General features: G+C 34.3%; 1 protein-coding gene across 2 annotated transcripts in view; it reads right to left on the bottom strand.

The window, feature by feature from the left end:
• The window catches only part of AGMO (alkylglycerol monooxygenase), a 340,101-nt gene that overhangs the window by 166,333 nt on the left and 156,726 nt on the right, over window positions 1-17,042 (bottom strand). For both annotated transcript variants that reach the window (XM_008576908.1, XM_008576915.1), the window contains exons 6-10: window positions 10,309-10,375; window positions 7,983-8,048; window positions 7,815-7,894; window positions 3,862-3,996; window positions 2,204-2,320 (exon numbers count right to left, since the gene is read on the bottom strand). In XM_008576908.1, the coding sequence (XP_008575130.1) occupies window positions 2,204-2,320; window positions 3,862-3,996; window positions 7,815-7,894; window positions 7,983-8,048; window positions 10,309-10,375 (465 nt within the window). The remainder of the gene's footprint in view (window positions 1-2,203; window positions 2,321-3,861; window positions 3,997-7,814; window positions 7,895-7,982; window positions 8,049-10,308; window positions 10,376-17,042) is intronic.

Here is a 17,042-nt window from a genome sequence, read left to right as displayed (position 1 = left end):
CAGACACATGAAAAAATGCTCAATATCACTAAGCATCAGGGAAGTGCAAATCAAAACCACATTGAACTATCATCTCATGCCAGTTAAACTGGCTATTATCAAAAAGATAGAGTAACAAATGCTGGTGAGGATGTGGAGAAAGGGGAACACTTCCACAATGTTGGTGGGACTGTAAATTAGTGCAGCCATTATGGAAAACAGTATGGAGGTTCCTCAAACGACTGCAGATAGAACTACCACATGATCTGGCAATCCTACTGCTGGGTATGTCCTCACAGGAAGGGAAATTATCATGTCAAAGGGATCCCTGAACTCCCATGTTTATCGCAGCTTATTTACAGTAGCCAAGAGTTGGAATCAACCTAATTATCCATCAACAGATGTCTGGATAAGGAATGGAATGTTCAATGGAATGCAATGGGTCCATAAAATAATGAAATTCTGCCATGAGCAGCAACATGGATGAACTTAGAGAAAATTATATTAAGTGAAATACACCAGGCACAGAAAGAGAAATACTGATAGACAGATAGATAAATAAGAATAAAGAAAGAAACAGCAATTACAATAATATGTGGAACTTTCAAAAAAAAAAAAAAAAAAAAGAGAGAGAGAGAGAGAGAGGAGAGAACTGTGTTATTAGATGTAGGAAAGAAGGAGGGGGAGGTGGGTTAGTGAGAAATTGGTTAAGTGTCACAAAGATTGATTACGTTTTGTAAACATGAGCATATTAATTATCATGATTTGATCACCACATATTGTACAAAGGTATTGATATTCAAATCTGCATCCACAAATATGTATAATCAATTATGCTTCAATAAAAAAATGTCAAAAAAAAAGTACTCAAGGTAGACCTTTTTTTTTTTCTGCCTCCTTAAAGCTAAGTACAAGATAAGCAAGTTTCCTCTCCATGTTTTTATTTTCTTCTTATTTCTCCTTCCTTTCACAGAGAGTGTTTTTGTTTTTTTGGTTTTGGTTGTTTTTTCTGAGGTTCTTTATCTGACTTCCCACCCATGCAGGCTCTTAGCTTTGTCTCTGGTCCCTTGCAATGCTGACCATCAGGAATTGTCAGAGGTCCTAGGACAGGCAGCTATCAGAATAAGTAGTCAGTTTCCTTATTGGCTTCATATTTTCTCAATATTTTTAGCCTCTTAGGTATCCTTCAGTTTTTTGCCAGCTCTTTTGTGCATTTTAAGGTTTTTTTGTGTAAAATCCAGCAATTTTAGGTGTCCTGTACACCTTAAAAAATAGGCATATCTAAACTACAATATTGCTGGAAGTAGAAACCTCCTATGTTTTTTTAAAGTATAACAATTATTCATACAGTTACTGTGTAACCTTTAACATTCCCAAGTCAGTGAGGTTATTTCATGAGGTGTATGTTTTCTTGATAACAAGCTACCAAAACTGTAATTTTTATTCACCCGTGATTCTATTTTCTATTTCACCTACTTCTAATTTAGTTACTTTACTATTTTTCATGTACCTTTTTGAATAATTATAAATCTTTACATGAAGAATATAATATAAATAAATCTATAAAACAAAGCAAGTATTTTTAAAAATAGCTATTTTTATCTTTTTGGCACTTTATAGCACATTTCTACATACCTTATGCTATTTTTGTTCTGTCCAAAATGTATGCATTATGGGTATTATTTTGTGGCCAAAAAATTACTCCCAAGGTGGAAATTCTTGAACTAAACCATGATTCACTGCTCATGTTTGCATCAGAGCAATAGAATATTCTGAATGTTTCAGAAAGTGCAGAATAAAGGAAGTAAACTCTACATTGAAAACTCTATAAAATCATTCTACTGGGGTATTCTCTAAATGAAGGTAGATATGTTGAAAGTGATGGAAAGTGTACTGTACCAAACACATTTAATTCTTACTTCTGAAGTATTTCTATCATAACCGTTGTGAAATGTATTTACGGCAAATAATTTATTATTTCTCACTTCAATTAATAGCATGCTATTTGATGGGCAGTCTATACAGAAATACTTTGGATATAATTGATTTATTTACATATAGTAATACAGAAGAATTAATTTACTTGTTTAAATGAGAAGTGTTGCCAAAATTAAAGCTGACAATCACAGAAAAGAATAGGGCATGATCATAAAATGGGGAGCTTATTTTCATTTGTGAAGAGTGACAATTTTCTCACACTCTATTTAAAATGGGTGTCACTTACAGCTGAATCTGCAAAGGTGTCTTCATAAAATGCTAGCATCAGTGCAAACTGTACAACTGAATATGTCTTTAGCAGTTGAGATGCGGAGGATGAGAAGGGAACTTCTTTCCCCGTGACCTAGGAAGACAAGAAAGAAGCCTTTTCTTTGTATTGTCCCAGGGCTTATTCCTCTTATTGAAATTCATGATAAATAAAGAGATAAGTAAAACGAAAAGAATCTTTATTTTTTTATTTACTTTTTAAATAGACTCTACTACTCATTTCTTTGGATAGAAAAAGGTCTATGAATTACGAGACTTGTTTCTCATTTTAGAAACATTATGGTTGTGATTGAGTTTGCTTTGAAGAGCAATGTAAGAATTGATTCAGCAATATGTGTTAATGATAAAGATAGCCAAAATTAACAGGTTGGATTTTCCCCACCTGAAAATATGCTCGTAATCATATATGACAGCAAAGCAAAATAAAAAAAATTCAGGTGATTCTGTGTAGTGTAGGTAGTGATGCCTCAAAAGTAAATATTATTTTATTGAAAATACTTTCCTAAACTACTAAGTTTCCCAGAAATGGGAAAACACTTTCATTTTTATAATGCAGACTTCAATACCCATATAACTTGAAAATATTCACTTCAAATTATTTCTTAAAAAAAAGAAAAATAAAAATTGGAAATAAATGAAAAATAAAAAATAATAATAATAAATGGAAAAATAATAATAATAGTTAACTAGTCTTTTTGGAGCTGAAAAAAGCAAATTATTAGAACTAATTGTGTATCTGGAAATTTAATCACAACAGCTTTGGTAACTGGATGAGACAAACATCTGTATTTAGATCAGGATTTTTGTAAAAGAACCATATTCAAATAAAACATATCATTTTGTTTCCTTGAAATATCATAGACTAAAATAGTATTATTCATAGTATTATCTTTGAAATTAACAGTAGTTTACTTTTTCTATTATTCCTGTACATTCCTGTATCATTCATGACATTTATTTGATAAGGAATCATAACACCTATTCTAAATGATTGACAAAAAAGCCCTTTTTCTTCTCTAAAACAGGAATTCAAGAATGAAACTGAATTTTTCATTTGGTTTCCAGTGTTTTAAATCTCTACATTTCTTACTTTTGGTTTTTAATGTGATTTCTGTATTTAATACATCTACTACCTCTACTCTACTATAGAATGAATACAGTTATGGTCTGACCCGGTAACCATATTATCTCCATGTGACTTTAGACCTGTTCTGGAGACTTCAGTTTTTCATGAGTGAAATTAAGATTAGACTGAATCATTCCTAAGGTTTCGTCTCACTCTGGTGTTCTTGGATTCTGTGTCTGAGCCGCAGGTATTTGTGAATTTATGCCCTGCACAAAGGCTCTTGGCTGTGGGTTTGAGTGAATCTGAAAACCAGCCTCTATTGCTCTGCTCCACAAACTGCTCCCTGGTAAGAGGCAGTGTCCACCTGCGAGAAGGCACCCTTCTCATGGGGCTCTAGGTAGTGTCTACTCATTAAATTATGAACCACAGGGCTGCATCTAAGAGATTATCTTTTTACAGATTTGCATGAAGACGGCATTTATACAGATTGGCTGTAGACCTGCAGTATGAGATTAATCTTCATCATCTCCAACTCCATCAACTCTGTTTACCTCTGGAATTTCTTCACTTAATCCAAGTCTTGGTTTACCTGGACTCCATCCTGGTCCTTTAAATATGACAGAAAACTTATTGAAGCATCCAGGCGTGGCCCAGAATGTAGCCCATATGGAAAATAAATGGTGGAGCTAGAAGGAATCAAAATATAGCTTATTTAACATACAACAAATATAATAGTGATGATCAAATACAACAAATCATATATTTTATTGTTCAGTGTAATTTACATATTTTCTTTATATGTTATACATGATTAGACTAATGTAGCTTACTACGTAATTGCATTTCATATTTTAATTCATTCTATGCATTCCGTGTACATTTAAGTGTGTTTTGTCAATATTTCTGAAATTCAACAAAATCATAATATTGAAATTTAAAAAATAGGGCAATTATTTAGAAAATCAGCAAAGTACTAAAAAACAAGTTATGAGGCTTTGCTTCCTATCACTAACAGCCTGTGCACTCAAGATCCTTATCTAATGGTACCTTTTTTAAAGTCTTGCTAATTGGATATTAAGGTTGACCATGGCAACATACAAAGATTGCATATCAGTTTAAATATTTAAAAAATAAACCTCTATTTATTGTTTTATGTTATAGACAAACATATTATGGTAACCAAAATTGTTTAAAGCCATTTCCTATAGTAGACTTCTGACTATTAAATAGTGCATATTCTGTAATTAGAGATGGAAAACTTTGCTGACTGAGGCCAAAGTTTGCCTTGAGTCTCATAGCAGGAATCTACATTCTTTAAGAAGCATACATTTGACTTTTATTACAATTCAACATATTTCCATGCATGGTAAGTGCTCAATAAATGTTAGCTATTGACATAATTAGCTCTAAGTGATCATTATATACCATAGAATTAAAAGTACTCCTAGGGTAAGGCATTAGCTATAGACTGTAGAGCTGTGTTCTACTATAACTAGAGAACTGAATTAATGGAGAACAAAGCTTTGGCTTTATTAGAATTTGTGGTCTTGCTGGTACTTTCACTGTCTCACTGCTGGGATTATAAAAATGAATTTAAAAATTGCTTGAGACATTACAATAAGGAATCTGAAGCAAATAAGGAACAACATAGAATCAATGGAGATTTTGAGGAAATGGTAAATATTAGATGGACACTTAACCTGAGGCTTTGCATTAATAATAATATGGAAAATTAATGTGCAGTTACAACACACATTAATGAATTTATCTGTTTTGTTTTTCTGAAAACTAACTGTAATTTTATTTTTATCATTCTAGACCCAAGTCATGAGAAATACATGGTACTATTTTAAAACAAGAAGTTTTTCCTCACTATGTGTTTTACAGTGTCCTGAAACTCTGAGACTCCAAATGAGATCAAAATGATCTATGCTTAATAATAAGGAAAATTAAAAAAATAAATGCCTCTGTCTAATTTGAGTCATCCTAAGTTGTTTTTGATGCTTCTGAGGGACAATGCGAAATTTAGCTGTATATAAAGGAATACAAGTAAAAGTACTATGTCTTTGTAGGTCTATATACTTCTGATGATTAAAACTTGCTTATTTGGCACTTCTGACAATATAAATGAGCATGTAGAAGAATAAACACTAGAAACACTTGTGACAATTACTTAGCTAAAGGAAATGTTCTTGTGAGGGTAGAGACCTGGAGAACTGAACCTAACACAAATTCAGCAGCAGCTCATAAATATAGAACCTAGGACTGTCTGATTATTGTGCCTCTCCAAATCCTAATCATCCAACTATTTGTGCAGCTCTCTTCATACACAATATTCATTCTCATATTCTCTCTCAAATATGAACCCCTTTTTCCTCAGCAACAGTGTACACTCCCAAAGCCTTGCCACTTAAAGAATTACTTAATAGCCAACAGCATTGGCATTACCTAGGAGCTTGTTAGAAATAGAATCTTGGACCAGATCTCAGACCTACTGAACAGAATTTGTATTTTAGTAAGTTATTACCATGATTCACATTCACTTTAACTTTGAAAAGCTCTGTCCTAGAGAACAGAGTCCAAGTTGTCTATTTATTTTTTAGTCTCCACAGTACGGAGATAAACTTTACATGAAATGAGGCAAAAGTAGGCTTCAATGTATTAATTCTAAATTGATTTTAATTCTATTAAGGTTATTAAGAAAGTATCCAAAAAATATTTGTTAGTATGCGCCTGAGAGACATACCATGTTCTCAGTAAAGTCTAACCAAGAAAGAGACTGAGAAAGAGCTTCCATGTAGTTGAGAAGAAAGAATAAAGATAATTAACTTTTCTCTTTTGGTGTTTGAGGAGATAAAAATCCTTTTCACTTAAAAAGCAGAGGCAATTTGCGATGGCCTTATATGTAAAGAGGCAGCACAGAGTAAAGGTTGAATTGCGTTGAGCAAGTCTTGTGCTTGACCTACAGCCCAACTTAGTTAAGTTTGCAGCTGACAAGCTGTGTGACATTAGGTGAATTATTTAAACCTTAGGAACCTCAGTTTCCTCCACCAGAAAATGGGAATAGTAAAAGCCACTATCTCATAAGGTTTTAGTAGTGGTTACATTAAATATTTTGTGTTGAGCTGTTAGAAGTATCCTGCACATAGTAGAAGCTCAATATTGTTTTTTTAAAATGATGTGGAGGAATTTTTATTGACATGATATATAGATAAGTGCAAAAAAAATTGGTTTTTTTAAAGTTTAAAAATATAATTCCTATTTCATAAAAATGTGTTAATCTTACAAAGAAGGTCTAACAGGATGTGTACAGGTATTAAGGCAACTTTGAAGAAGTAAATTATAGAAGTTTTTTTTTTTAAATTATTTTGTAGTTTTTTTAATTTCCATAGAATAAAATTTTTATAATACTGATTAAAAGGCTACTTTTATATTTAAAGAAACAGGTGGATAATTCTGAGAAATAGCATCATATACCCAGCTGCCAAACCTGAAACCATTTATCCTTTTGTCTTCCTGATACCTACAACTAATCACCAATTTCTGTATATTTCACTTTCTAAATATGTCTAGGATCCACCCTTACCTCTCCATTTCTACAGCCATTCTCTTGATCTTACCCTCATAATCGCTCATCTAAGTTTTTGAAAGAGGATTTTTTGACTGACCTCAACTGTTAATTCAAAGCATTAGAAGCTCAGCATTTTGTCAATTATTTCATTATTTCAAATCTCTGTGAAAACTTGAGAAGCAGACCCAACATGAACCTGTAATTTTGTCATTTACTGAATGCTCTGACCAGTCCCCTGTACAGAGCTGTCATTGACTAAATCTTCAGCTTTCCAAGCATTCTTGTCTTTCTCTCATTTACAAGTCCCTCACCCCAGGAGTATTTGCGGTGGTCTGGTGCTGATGGATCGGAGCTTCACAGACATTCCTCATTTCTCTAGTGCCAACCATTGAAGCCAGTGAACAACCAATACCACATGTCTAACAGAAAACTGGTCCAGTCCAGTGAGTCTTAGCAGGTGAGGTAATGTGCAGACCTGACTAATCTATAATAGCTCCTGACACTTTGGTCCAGGAGTAGGGCAAAGGCCTCATGTTGGATTTCTAACCACAGTCATGCAGCCTTGAAGCAAATATTTTTCTTACTGTGGGATCAGCTTTAATTATACATGTTACTACTGCTCCTTCTGAATACATGAATATATTTCAGGCCTATTCTGAGAAAGAATATGTTTGCTAAAGAGCCACTTTTTTCTTTTTTTCTTTTCATTCTAGGTAGTAGACATATCTGAAAATACTTTTAATGAGTTGTTTTTAAATGGAGTTTGCTCAATTTGATTCAAACTTTCGCTTGAGTACCAGAGTCATTTCCAAATTTTTTCAGTTTTTTCAAGGTAGTTTAGTGTACTTTCTCCTTTTAACAACTGATTTTTCTCTTAACTCTAAGATTTATGAAATAATATAAGTTCGGAAAGAATAAAACTGATTACATTACCTGTACCTTGATTGGTTCAAATGTATTAATGGGATGTGTTAGACCATACACAACTTTTTCATTCTCTGCTTCAAATGTTCCTGGAAATAAACATTAAGGGTATGATTTTTTACTTCTTCTGAATAAAGGAACTAATTTAATTTTTTTATATATTCATACTCTACTTACCAAAAATTTTATCCCAAATAATAAGAACGCCACCATAATTTTTGTCTATGCAATAACGGTTTCTGCCTGTGAGAGAAAATATTAAAAATAAGTTTTTCAAAAAAGTGAATTTATGCTTTTTAAAATATCTCTTTGTCTTGTTTTTAGAACACATTCATAAAATTAAGATTCAAGCAACTGAATGATTTTCCTGGGAATGTCTTCTTATTAACAACATCAAATTTTATTTTCTAGTAATAGAATTTTTGTTGTATTTATTTTGCAGTTAATTTTGCCAAAAAGAGCAAGGGTTTCCTTGAAATTATATGTATTTTTTTCTCACAATATTTCAGTTTAAGGAAAAACTGAAATAAATCTTAATAATTATTTTTTCAGGGCTATTAAAGAGCAATAATGAAAACTTAAATGGCACAGAAAAAAGTAAATAAGAAATAAGAAAATAATATACATATGTGTTCTTATTTTTAATTTTTGATGTGATATACCTCTATCCCTTTGTCTGCACCTGTTTCAGGAAGAAAATTTCTACTTAGAGTGAGATTAGACTGTTTTCTTTTTTAAAAAGACATAAGAGAAAATTACTTTTTTAACTCATAGCATATATGTTATTTTTCTTCCTCCAAAATATACAAATTACAATTTAAATTTAATATAAATAGCTGGGCATCATTTCTTTCATATATTTTTAAAATACTAGACACTATCATCATATCAATGTGATAGTAAATCTAAAGAAAAAGAAAAAGAATATTAATCCAGCAAACCACTACTCCGACAAACTCAACTATCTTTATGTGTCCTCATTCCTTCACACACCTTCCATGAACACAAATATATATTTGAAAGTGTAGACACAAGGTGAAATTTCTCCCAGTGCAAAAGTAGAGTGAGATTGGCCGTGTGGATGCACACCCCATTTTCATCCATGGTCTAAACAATGGGTCTCTGTTGGGTAGGGCCGTATTTTGCCCCTAAAGGGACATTTGGCAAAGTCTGGAGACATTATTGGAGTCACAGCTGGGAGGGGGTACTAATTGCATCTAGTGGGTAGAGGCCAGTGATGATGCTACGTCCTACAATGCACGAACAGCCCCCATAACAAAGAAGAATGGCTTTCAAAATGTCAATACAGCTGAGATTGAGAAATTTTGAGATAAAGCAACAGGAGTGGAAAGGTGATGTCAGACAGAGGAAACTAGCAACTGTTTTCTTCTTTTTAAACATGGACTTGTTCTTCTCCACTCCTTATTTTTCCTTCAATATGGAGAAAACTGCAAGAGTATAAGACTTTTGGCCTCCCTACCCCCTCACTAGTTATCCCCTGGGGGTGGAGATAAGTTCTGAGTCTGCAGAGGAAACTGAGCATGTGCAGCCTGATCCCCTCTCCTCTTCCTATGGAGCTGCGCTCCTGCTCTGCTCCTTGCCATGGGGAAAGGGACCTGCCCCCCTTGGGAAGACAGGGCTGCTGTGCTCCAGGACTGGCTGTGAAACCTGAAAACTTATAATAAAAACAGAACTGTAGTATTTATTCTTTTATCACTGGCTTCCTTCTCTCAACATTATGTTGTGAGATTTATTCATGCCATTGCATGTAGCAATGGTTTGGACGTTTTCATTGCTATGTAATTCTCCATCACATGAATTGTCTACAATTTATTAACCTTTTCCACTGCTGATAAACATTTAAATTACATTGTTTCTGGATTTTTGTTTGTTTGTTTTTCTTCTATCACAAATAATACTGATATGCACATTCTTGTATAGGTCTTGTGGTGCACAAATGTAAACATTTTTGTTATTCTTTAAGTTGGTGTCTTTAACCTGAGGGACTAGCCACATGAGATTTGCTCCTTGTCAGACAAATGTAACTTATGTTGAATTTACTCACAGAACATGGGCAGAAAAGTAAAGTGTTGTTTATCAGGCTCTCCTCCAATCCCAACAGTTTTAAGACTATGGACTCTCTGACTGTGGATAGGAATGACCCTCAGCAGTAGGTCAAGGAAGTAGCCTTTGACAGACTCCTTCAAGCCATAAAATGTGTATAACTCCTCAGCTGATTAACTCATTTTCCCACTACAACTGACCTGATATCTACATAAAAAGGAAAAAAATAAAATAAAATTGCCAGCTAGAGAAAGCCTCCACCTCTACCACAGTCCAGCTTTGGAGATGAGGCCTGTCTAGGTACAAAAAAAGAAACTATACCTATTCGTACAATGTATGCTGACTATATTGGGTAATTGTGATAAAATGAAGTAAGGCAAAATAATAATATAAATTTAAAAGAAATAAAGGAAAGAAAGAAGAAATAGAACTTTCTCACCATGATGAACTCTATGATGGCTTGGAGTATTAAGAATCAGTTCCAAAGGGCCAAGGTTATTGATGACCTGTTTAAAACAAAAGGAACATTTATACATATAGTTATCATTAGACGTGCCTATAATATTTAAATATTGGCATTAAAAACCAACATGAGTTAAGAGATATAGTAAGTTTCAGGGTTGACATCAGAGAATGGGATGAGATTTCTATACCACCTGGAGCTCATATCAAGACAGCATTCTCACAACTCTATTCTGAGAAGCAGTATAATAGTATGGTTAAGAGGTAGACTGCCTCAGTTCGGTTTCCAGATTCTCCATTTATTACTATGTAATCGTGGGGAAATAATTTAAGCTTTTTATAACTTGGTATCCTCATCTTTAAAATGGAAATACTAGCAGCATCTAAATAATAATGCTGTTCTGAGGATTATGAACATTCTTATATTACATACCAGTATTGCCAAGGCACACTTCTTTCAGGTTTCATGTTGTTTATGTTTTTTGCCTTTTGACTATGGCTTTAATTAGTTGTGTTAGCAGAGCATAAAAACACTGCATTACGTAAGTTTTCTGGAGTTGGTTTTACCCTATAATCAGCCACGTAGCAACAACTTCCTATTGCATTAGAGTGATCCTGCTTGTTTAAATAGAATCCTAAATGTCTTTTACTTGTAGGCAGACCATCTACTATTCCATCTTAGAGGCACAATTTAAAGTCAGATATGTAAAGGGGCCTTTTGTTGCAATTCAAGTCACTTCGGAATCTGATCTCTAACCCTCTAATGATCTTTCTCAACAGTTCTCGGTAAGAATTCCCTATTCCACAGTCTGCAAATTCTAAGGACAATAGGAGACAGGTAGGTGGCATTAAAAAAAAGTACAGAAGGCCATATGTAAGACTTTGGTATGTTATATAATTGATATTGGGCAGTTTGGGAAAACTTTTCATTGCAGTTATGTTATTTATTCTTCTATCAACCATGGCAGACAACAGAATGTTTGACTTTCCTTTAATCATAATCTAAATGGATCCGTTAGAGCCTACACCAATGACAAAATCAATACATTGTTATGATATTTTAAGAAATGACTCATTAACAGAGTTAATTTCCATTTACAGAATATATGAGGAGTAAAGGAATGAGTTAAAAGATGGTTAAGGGAAAAAAATGACCAATGAACATCACGACACTGACATACATTTGGAAACAAGACAATGGGATGGGAAAAATATTAAAAAATGGAACTACTTAAAATTAAAAGATATTTAAGATACATAACAACCAAATGTAATGTGTGGACCTTGTTTAGATACTTATTTGAACAAACCAAACATAAAAGACATTTTATCAGTGATGAGGGAAAATTGATTATAAATAGAGTATTAAATGATAAAAAAAAAAATGTACCATTTTTATTCGGGATTATACTGGCTTTGGCATTGTGTGAGAAAACGCAATTCTTTTTTAACGTTGTATACTGAACTATACATGACATGCAATCTAGGTTTTGCTACAAAATGAGTTGGCAATGAAAAAAAAGACAGGATAGCTGATACAAATGAATCAAAATCTTGATTTTTGAATGGAGGTGATGGAGATATGCAAATTTATTGCTATTCTCTCTTCTTTCTGAATGTTTGAAAATTTGAAGATAAATATTTAAATAAAAGAAATTGTTAGTCTAGTAATACATGGTCATGCTCACTAAATCCATTTAAAATATTAATAGATTCCAAAGTCCCAAACATGCTTCTAAATCAAAACTATTTAGTGGGGTTTAATTATTTCCTGTCAATCTCTGATTTTAAAACACCCAATTTACAATTGCTCTGGAAATGTGCACAGCTGGGGCGGCCACACTGTCTTCAGCTTGTGGCATCCTGCAGCCTCTTAAAATGGAAGCTGTGGTCATACCGCGACATAGCAATTCAGTATCCCTCCACGAGACAGATGCCATCATCATCTCGCTATCAGCCCCACTGTTTACACGCCTGAAAGAGACAGTCCTTGCCTCCCACACCGTGGCGCAGCTTCTAAGCGATTCTCACCTTCCATTACAGGACAGACAGAAATGCTTGCGTGCGAAGAAATGTATAATATTATGTGTTGTATGTTAATTTATGTCTTTCTTCCTTCCTTCCTCCCCCCACCCCCTTTTTCTCTTTTTCTTTATTTTGTTCTTTCTTTTTTCTAAGCTGGGGTCTTATCCACTATTTTTAATGCTATTTCTAGGAGATACGTATTCTAAGCTCCAGACACAAGAACTTGCAATTAATTCATAGAAGAGAACTCATTTGTATGCCAAGAACTCTCTGTATTTTTTTTTTTTAATTTCAGGAGTTCAAAATACTGTGAATATACAGCTTTTGTAACAGACTACATTCTTATGACATAAGCCACAGAAGGTATTATCCCACAAATTCAGTACTAATGACTGGTAATTGGGAAGGGGGTATGTAGAAATAACTCTGTATTTTACTGGACTACAATTCTTTGAACTTGGTGGAAAATATTTGTTAAGAAGAATGGTGATGGACAGAGAACAAGAAACTGGGCTTCCTCAGCCGTCAGAACATTGAGATCTGATGCTTTGGTTGGGCTTTGTATCTCTGGCAAAGAGTCAGATGGTAAAGGAGAAAGCCATTTTATCCTTGTTTGTCTCTTTGGTGCCTAACATGTGTTACAAAAACAAACAGCAGAGAGGGTGGAGGGGACTACACTGACCAGCTTCTGCCACCCAGATGCATTTGTGATCTTTGGTCCTAGCATGTGTGCAACCAGATTTAAAGCCACACAAATGGTGAGTGCATTCAGATGACCAGAGCCTGGGCTGAGGGTATTATTTGTTTAATGTCTAGCTCTTTTTCTCAGAGAAAATCTTTTGTCCCTACAGGCTAAAGCATGGTGATATCAATATTGCAAGTTCCTTTTTTTTTTTTTTTTTCCTGTTTTTTTCAGTTAAAAGCCAAATACAACACAGTTAAATTTCCTGGTGGTGTCTATGAGCAGCTTGGATCTGGGGAAGACCACCTCAGAGTGGGAGGTGATTCATCATTCAGACAGTGCAGTCAGAACTTCTCCTGTAGAAAACCTTTCCAATTCAAAAGCATGGAGAATTCATTAATATTTAATAAGGGTTGAACATAACGACTTAATTATCACCCACTTTTGCAAATTCAGCCATTGAGCAATTCAGCCACATCTAGCTTTGAATCACTTCATAAAAATATGTTACTCTGGGAATAATAGCAACTATTTTCATTTCTAAAAGTCATTCATTTGTCTTAACTCCTTAGGTTTTTTTAATTGTATTTTTTATTTTTTATTTATTTATTTTTTAAGTTTTATCATTACACAATGTAAACATTTTTTGTGGCCCTTTACTAATAAGAATTTTAGAACATATAGAGGGCTCCAATATAATATAGCATAATACTCTATTATTTTTAAAAAAGCATAAAACTGAAGCTGAGAGATGTTCAATTACTAGTCCAAGTTTAAACAGCTTAAAATAAGCCCTAAAGTTTTTTTCAGTTTTAGCTCAGGAATATTTCTATTTTTCTATCATGCTGCTTTTGAGACATATGTCAATTTCCTTTCAATAAAAATAATTTAAACTTTTAGAACTTTAATAGAAAATGATAACTAAGTCCTTTTTGAGTACATATCAGTTAAAATGATTCCAGGTATTTATAAAGAGCCCACGGATTTCAGCTTTTAAACTGCCCCCTGTGGTATTCTGGGGACTTCTGGTACTTCTTAGGTTTCTTAAGTAATGCTCTAAGTCTTGTGTCCTATATATTTTTTTTTTTTTGTCAGAGTTTTAAAACCAGAGGATATATGCCTAGAAAGGCCATAGATAGACTTCAGAAGGTCAGGAACACTCTGAAGTTTTATGCCAAATTTTATGAAATACTGCCTGTTTATGTATACTTCTGGGGAGAAACTACTGTTTTCACTATTTCACTACTCAAATGAAACATAAGCCCCCAAAGGTTAAGAATCAATGTCATAAACAGAGGTGATTTTAGATTATTTCCTTTGCTCTTCTTATTTATATTGATTGTTAGTTTCTGTATCATTAAAATTTGGGTGCTAATCTCTCACCCAAACTTCAACAACAGCAACGTAAACATTCTTTCTGCCAATTGCTTGAAATCATTTTTTTCCCAAAAGACAATTTCTTAAGCCATTTTATTTGCATAGTAACAAATAATAAATATATAAATAATAAAAATTATTTTGTGATAGCAAGCTCTGTGAATACTATTCACTAACTTTTATCCAACAACAGTGCTGTGGATCATTTGCTAGATTCCTCCTAAACTCCTCATTTCTCCTTCCACAATCTCTGGTGGGGATGGAGAAAAAGAGTTAAATAAAAAGTAAGAGAACAGGGGTAACGAAACTATGTAATCATCTCATCATGTCATTTCCTCTTATCAAAAATAAAGTGAAGTCAAATGAAATGCTTCTCGTAATGAACTACATAATGTTCCAAACCTCTGCAGTTCAAAGCCATTCACACTCTTTCCTAAGAGTGTTTTCCAATGTTCTCTTTTCTTCTTCTTCTAAGACCTTAACTTCCCATCTTTGCCTGTTGGAATCCCGCCCTTCCTTCAAGACCTACCTAAATGTCACATTCTTCAAGCACCCTTTTGATTTTTCCAATGAAATTCTTGTTTTTCTTTCTCTGAATACATATTGAGACATCATTAATTCTCATGTTTTTCTGTTCTGTGTCCTACTTATTTGTGTTAATTTTCCATGCTATATTGCAAGTTGCATAAGGACAGAAATTGTGCCTTACTCTTCTTTATGTTTCTTACAGCACGTACAACATTGCCTACATATTGTAATTGTACAAGATTATATTCAGTAGATTAACGCACCTTACTGTTCTGACACTGTTATGCCTTTGTAGCAGTTTTGCTCGAGAACTGGTGATTTTGCCCCCCCCCCCCCCACCCAGGTTATATATGGCAATGTCTGGAGATATTTTTGGTTGTCACAATCTGGGAAAGTGTTATTGACATCTATTGAGTAGTGAGTTTAATGTTGCTAAATATCCTACCATGAACAGGATAGCCTCCATTATAAGAATTATGTGGTCCAAAGTGTCAGTAGTGCCAAGGTTGAGGAATTCTGCTTTATGGGAATGGATGTCCTTCGGTGCTCTAGTCCTTTGTAGTTCAGGAGGAGATCACTGCATAATTCTTGTCTATTAATGTGGGAGTTTGTAGGAAGGGTGTCTTCGTGATGAAACTTGGGGGTCATTTCAAAGGCCAGAGGCAAAACATGAGTCTGGAGACCTTGAAGTTTAAAACCAAGAAGCAAGTCCAAGCATAATCTTTTATCAAGTGAGTTGGGAAAATTAAGATAAATAGCTAAAATCAAGAAACTGAAAAACAAAAACAGAAAATCACAGAGCAAGAAATTGTAAAACTGGATAAGATGTTTGAATTTTGGTGATCGTTGACAAGTGAATGCCTTGTATTATTTTTACATTCTCTGAGTACAGGTTTGTATGAGCTTCAGTTTCAATGAAAGGAGCCAGAGATGAAAACAACTTCCATATCACCAAGTGACTTTGCTGTTTCTTCTGAGAGTTCTTGTGACTGCCACATCCCCTGCCCTGCACTCACAGTGAGATGAATGACTCATAGACTTATACGATTAATGACAGTCTCATTGTATCTAGTTGACCATTCTGGAATAACTTTGCTATGGAAATTGATAAACTAAGTATATGTGGTAAATCTATTAATTAATTGCTTCCTATGAACTGATCACAATGCTTTTCTCTGGAGTTTTCTGACTATTCTACATTACCAGAAAAACATACTTCCATAGGTTTTTCCAATTTAAAATGAGTAATCACTTAGAGTTGAACTCTTTAAAGCATCAAAATAAATACTCTCAATAAATTTCCTGTCTGGTGATTTCTTATACAATTAATTCATTTCATTCTGGACATTTCATAATCATTCTCACTGATTTTTTTGATTGGGAAACACCGACTGGTTACATTTTTGGAGCTCAACTACAAGTACAGGAGCAATGACCCTGATGATCAAGTTGGAGAACAAGACTTGCTTTCAACATAATTATTCAATTAATAATGCAAGACAAATGGTTTTCTTTGTTTGAATTGCTTGGAAAATCGCCTCTTTTCACCTCATTCTGATTGATTATTGAAGTTGGAGAAGAGACTTTCTAAATCTAATAACAAAACTCTTAATTCTATTCTGTTGTCAAATTTTAAAAGAATACTGTGAGTGCCACATAATATTTCTATCCTGCAGTATTCTGTCTGCAAATGGGTGTTTAAAATATTGGAATATAGAGAGAGAAAAATGGCGACGGGTATGGAGCGCCCGTGTCAGGAAACGGCGCGATCCTGAGAGCTGTGAGCTGTGATACCAGAGTATTGACTGCATTTCTGAGAGCAACAAAGGACGAATAAATCTTTCAACAACGATCCTACATCGACAAATAAGCGGCAGCGGGTTCGAGGTTTTGGGGCCGACACGGAGAAGGACTCCTGGGGGTACCCAGGCCCGGCTGTGGGAACAATATTGGCGGCCCACACGGCAAAGGCCGGGAGAGCCAGCGGAGGAACTGTGCGGAGGCATCTGAAACACGCTGAAACACGCCGGAACGGCCCACCCTGCGCCCTCCGTGAGTCACCCCCAGAAAAATCCCACTTGCGGGTCGAAGCCCGACTA

The sequence above is a fragment of the Galeopterus variegatus genome, unplaced genomic scaffold, assembly GCF_000696425.1.
Source record: "Galeopterus variegatus unplaced genomic scaffold, G_variegatus-3.0.2 Scaffold64, whole genome shotgun sequence".
Lineage (NCBI taxonomy): Eukaryota > Metazoa > Chordata > Mammalia > Dermoptera > Cynocephalidae > Galeopterus > Galeopterus variegatus.
This window is presented reverse-complemented; position numbering and strand designations above follow the sequence as displayed.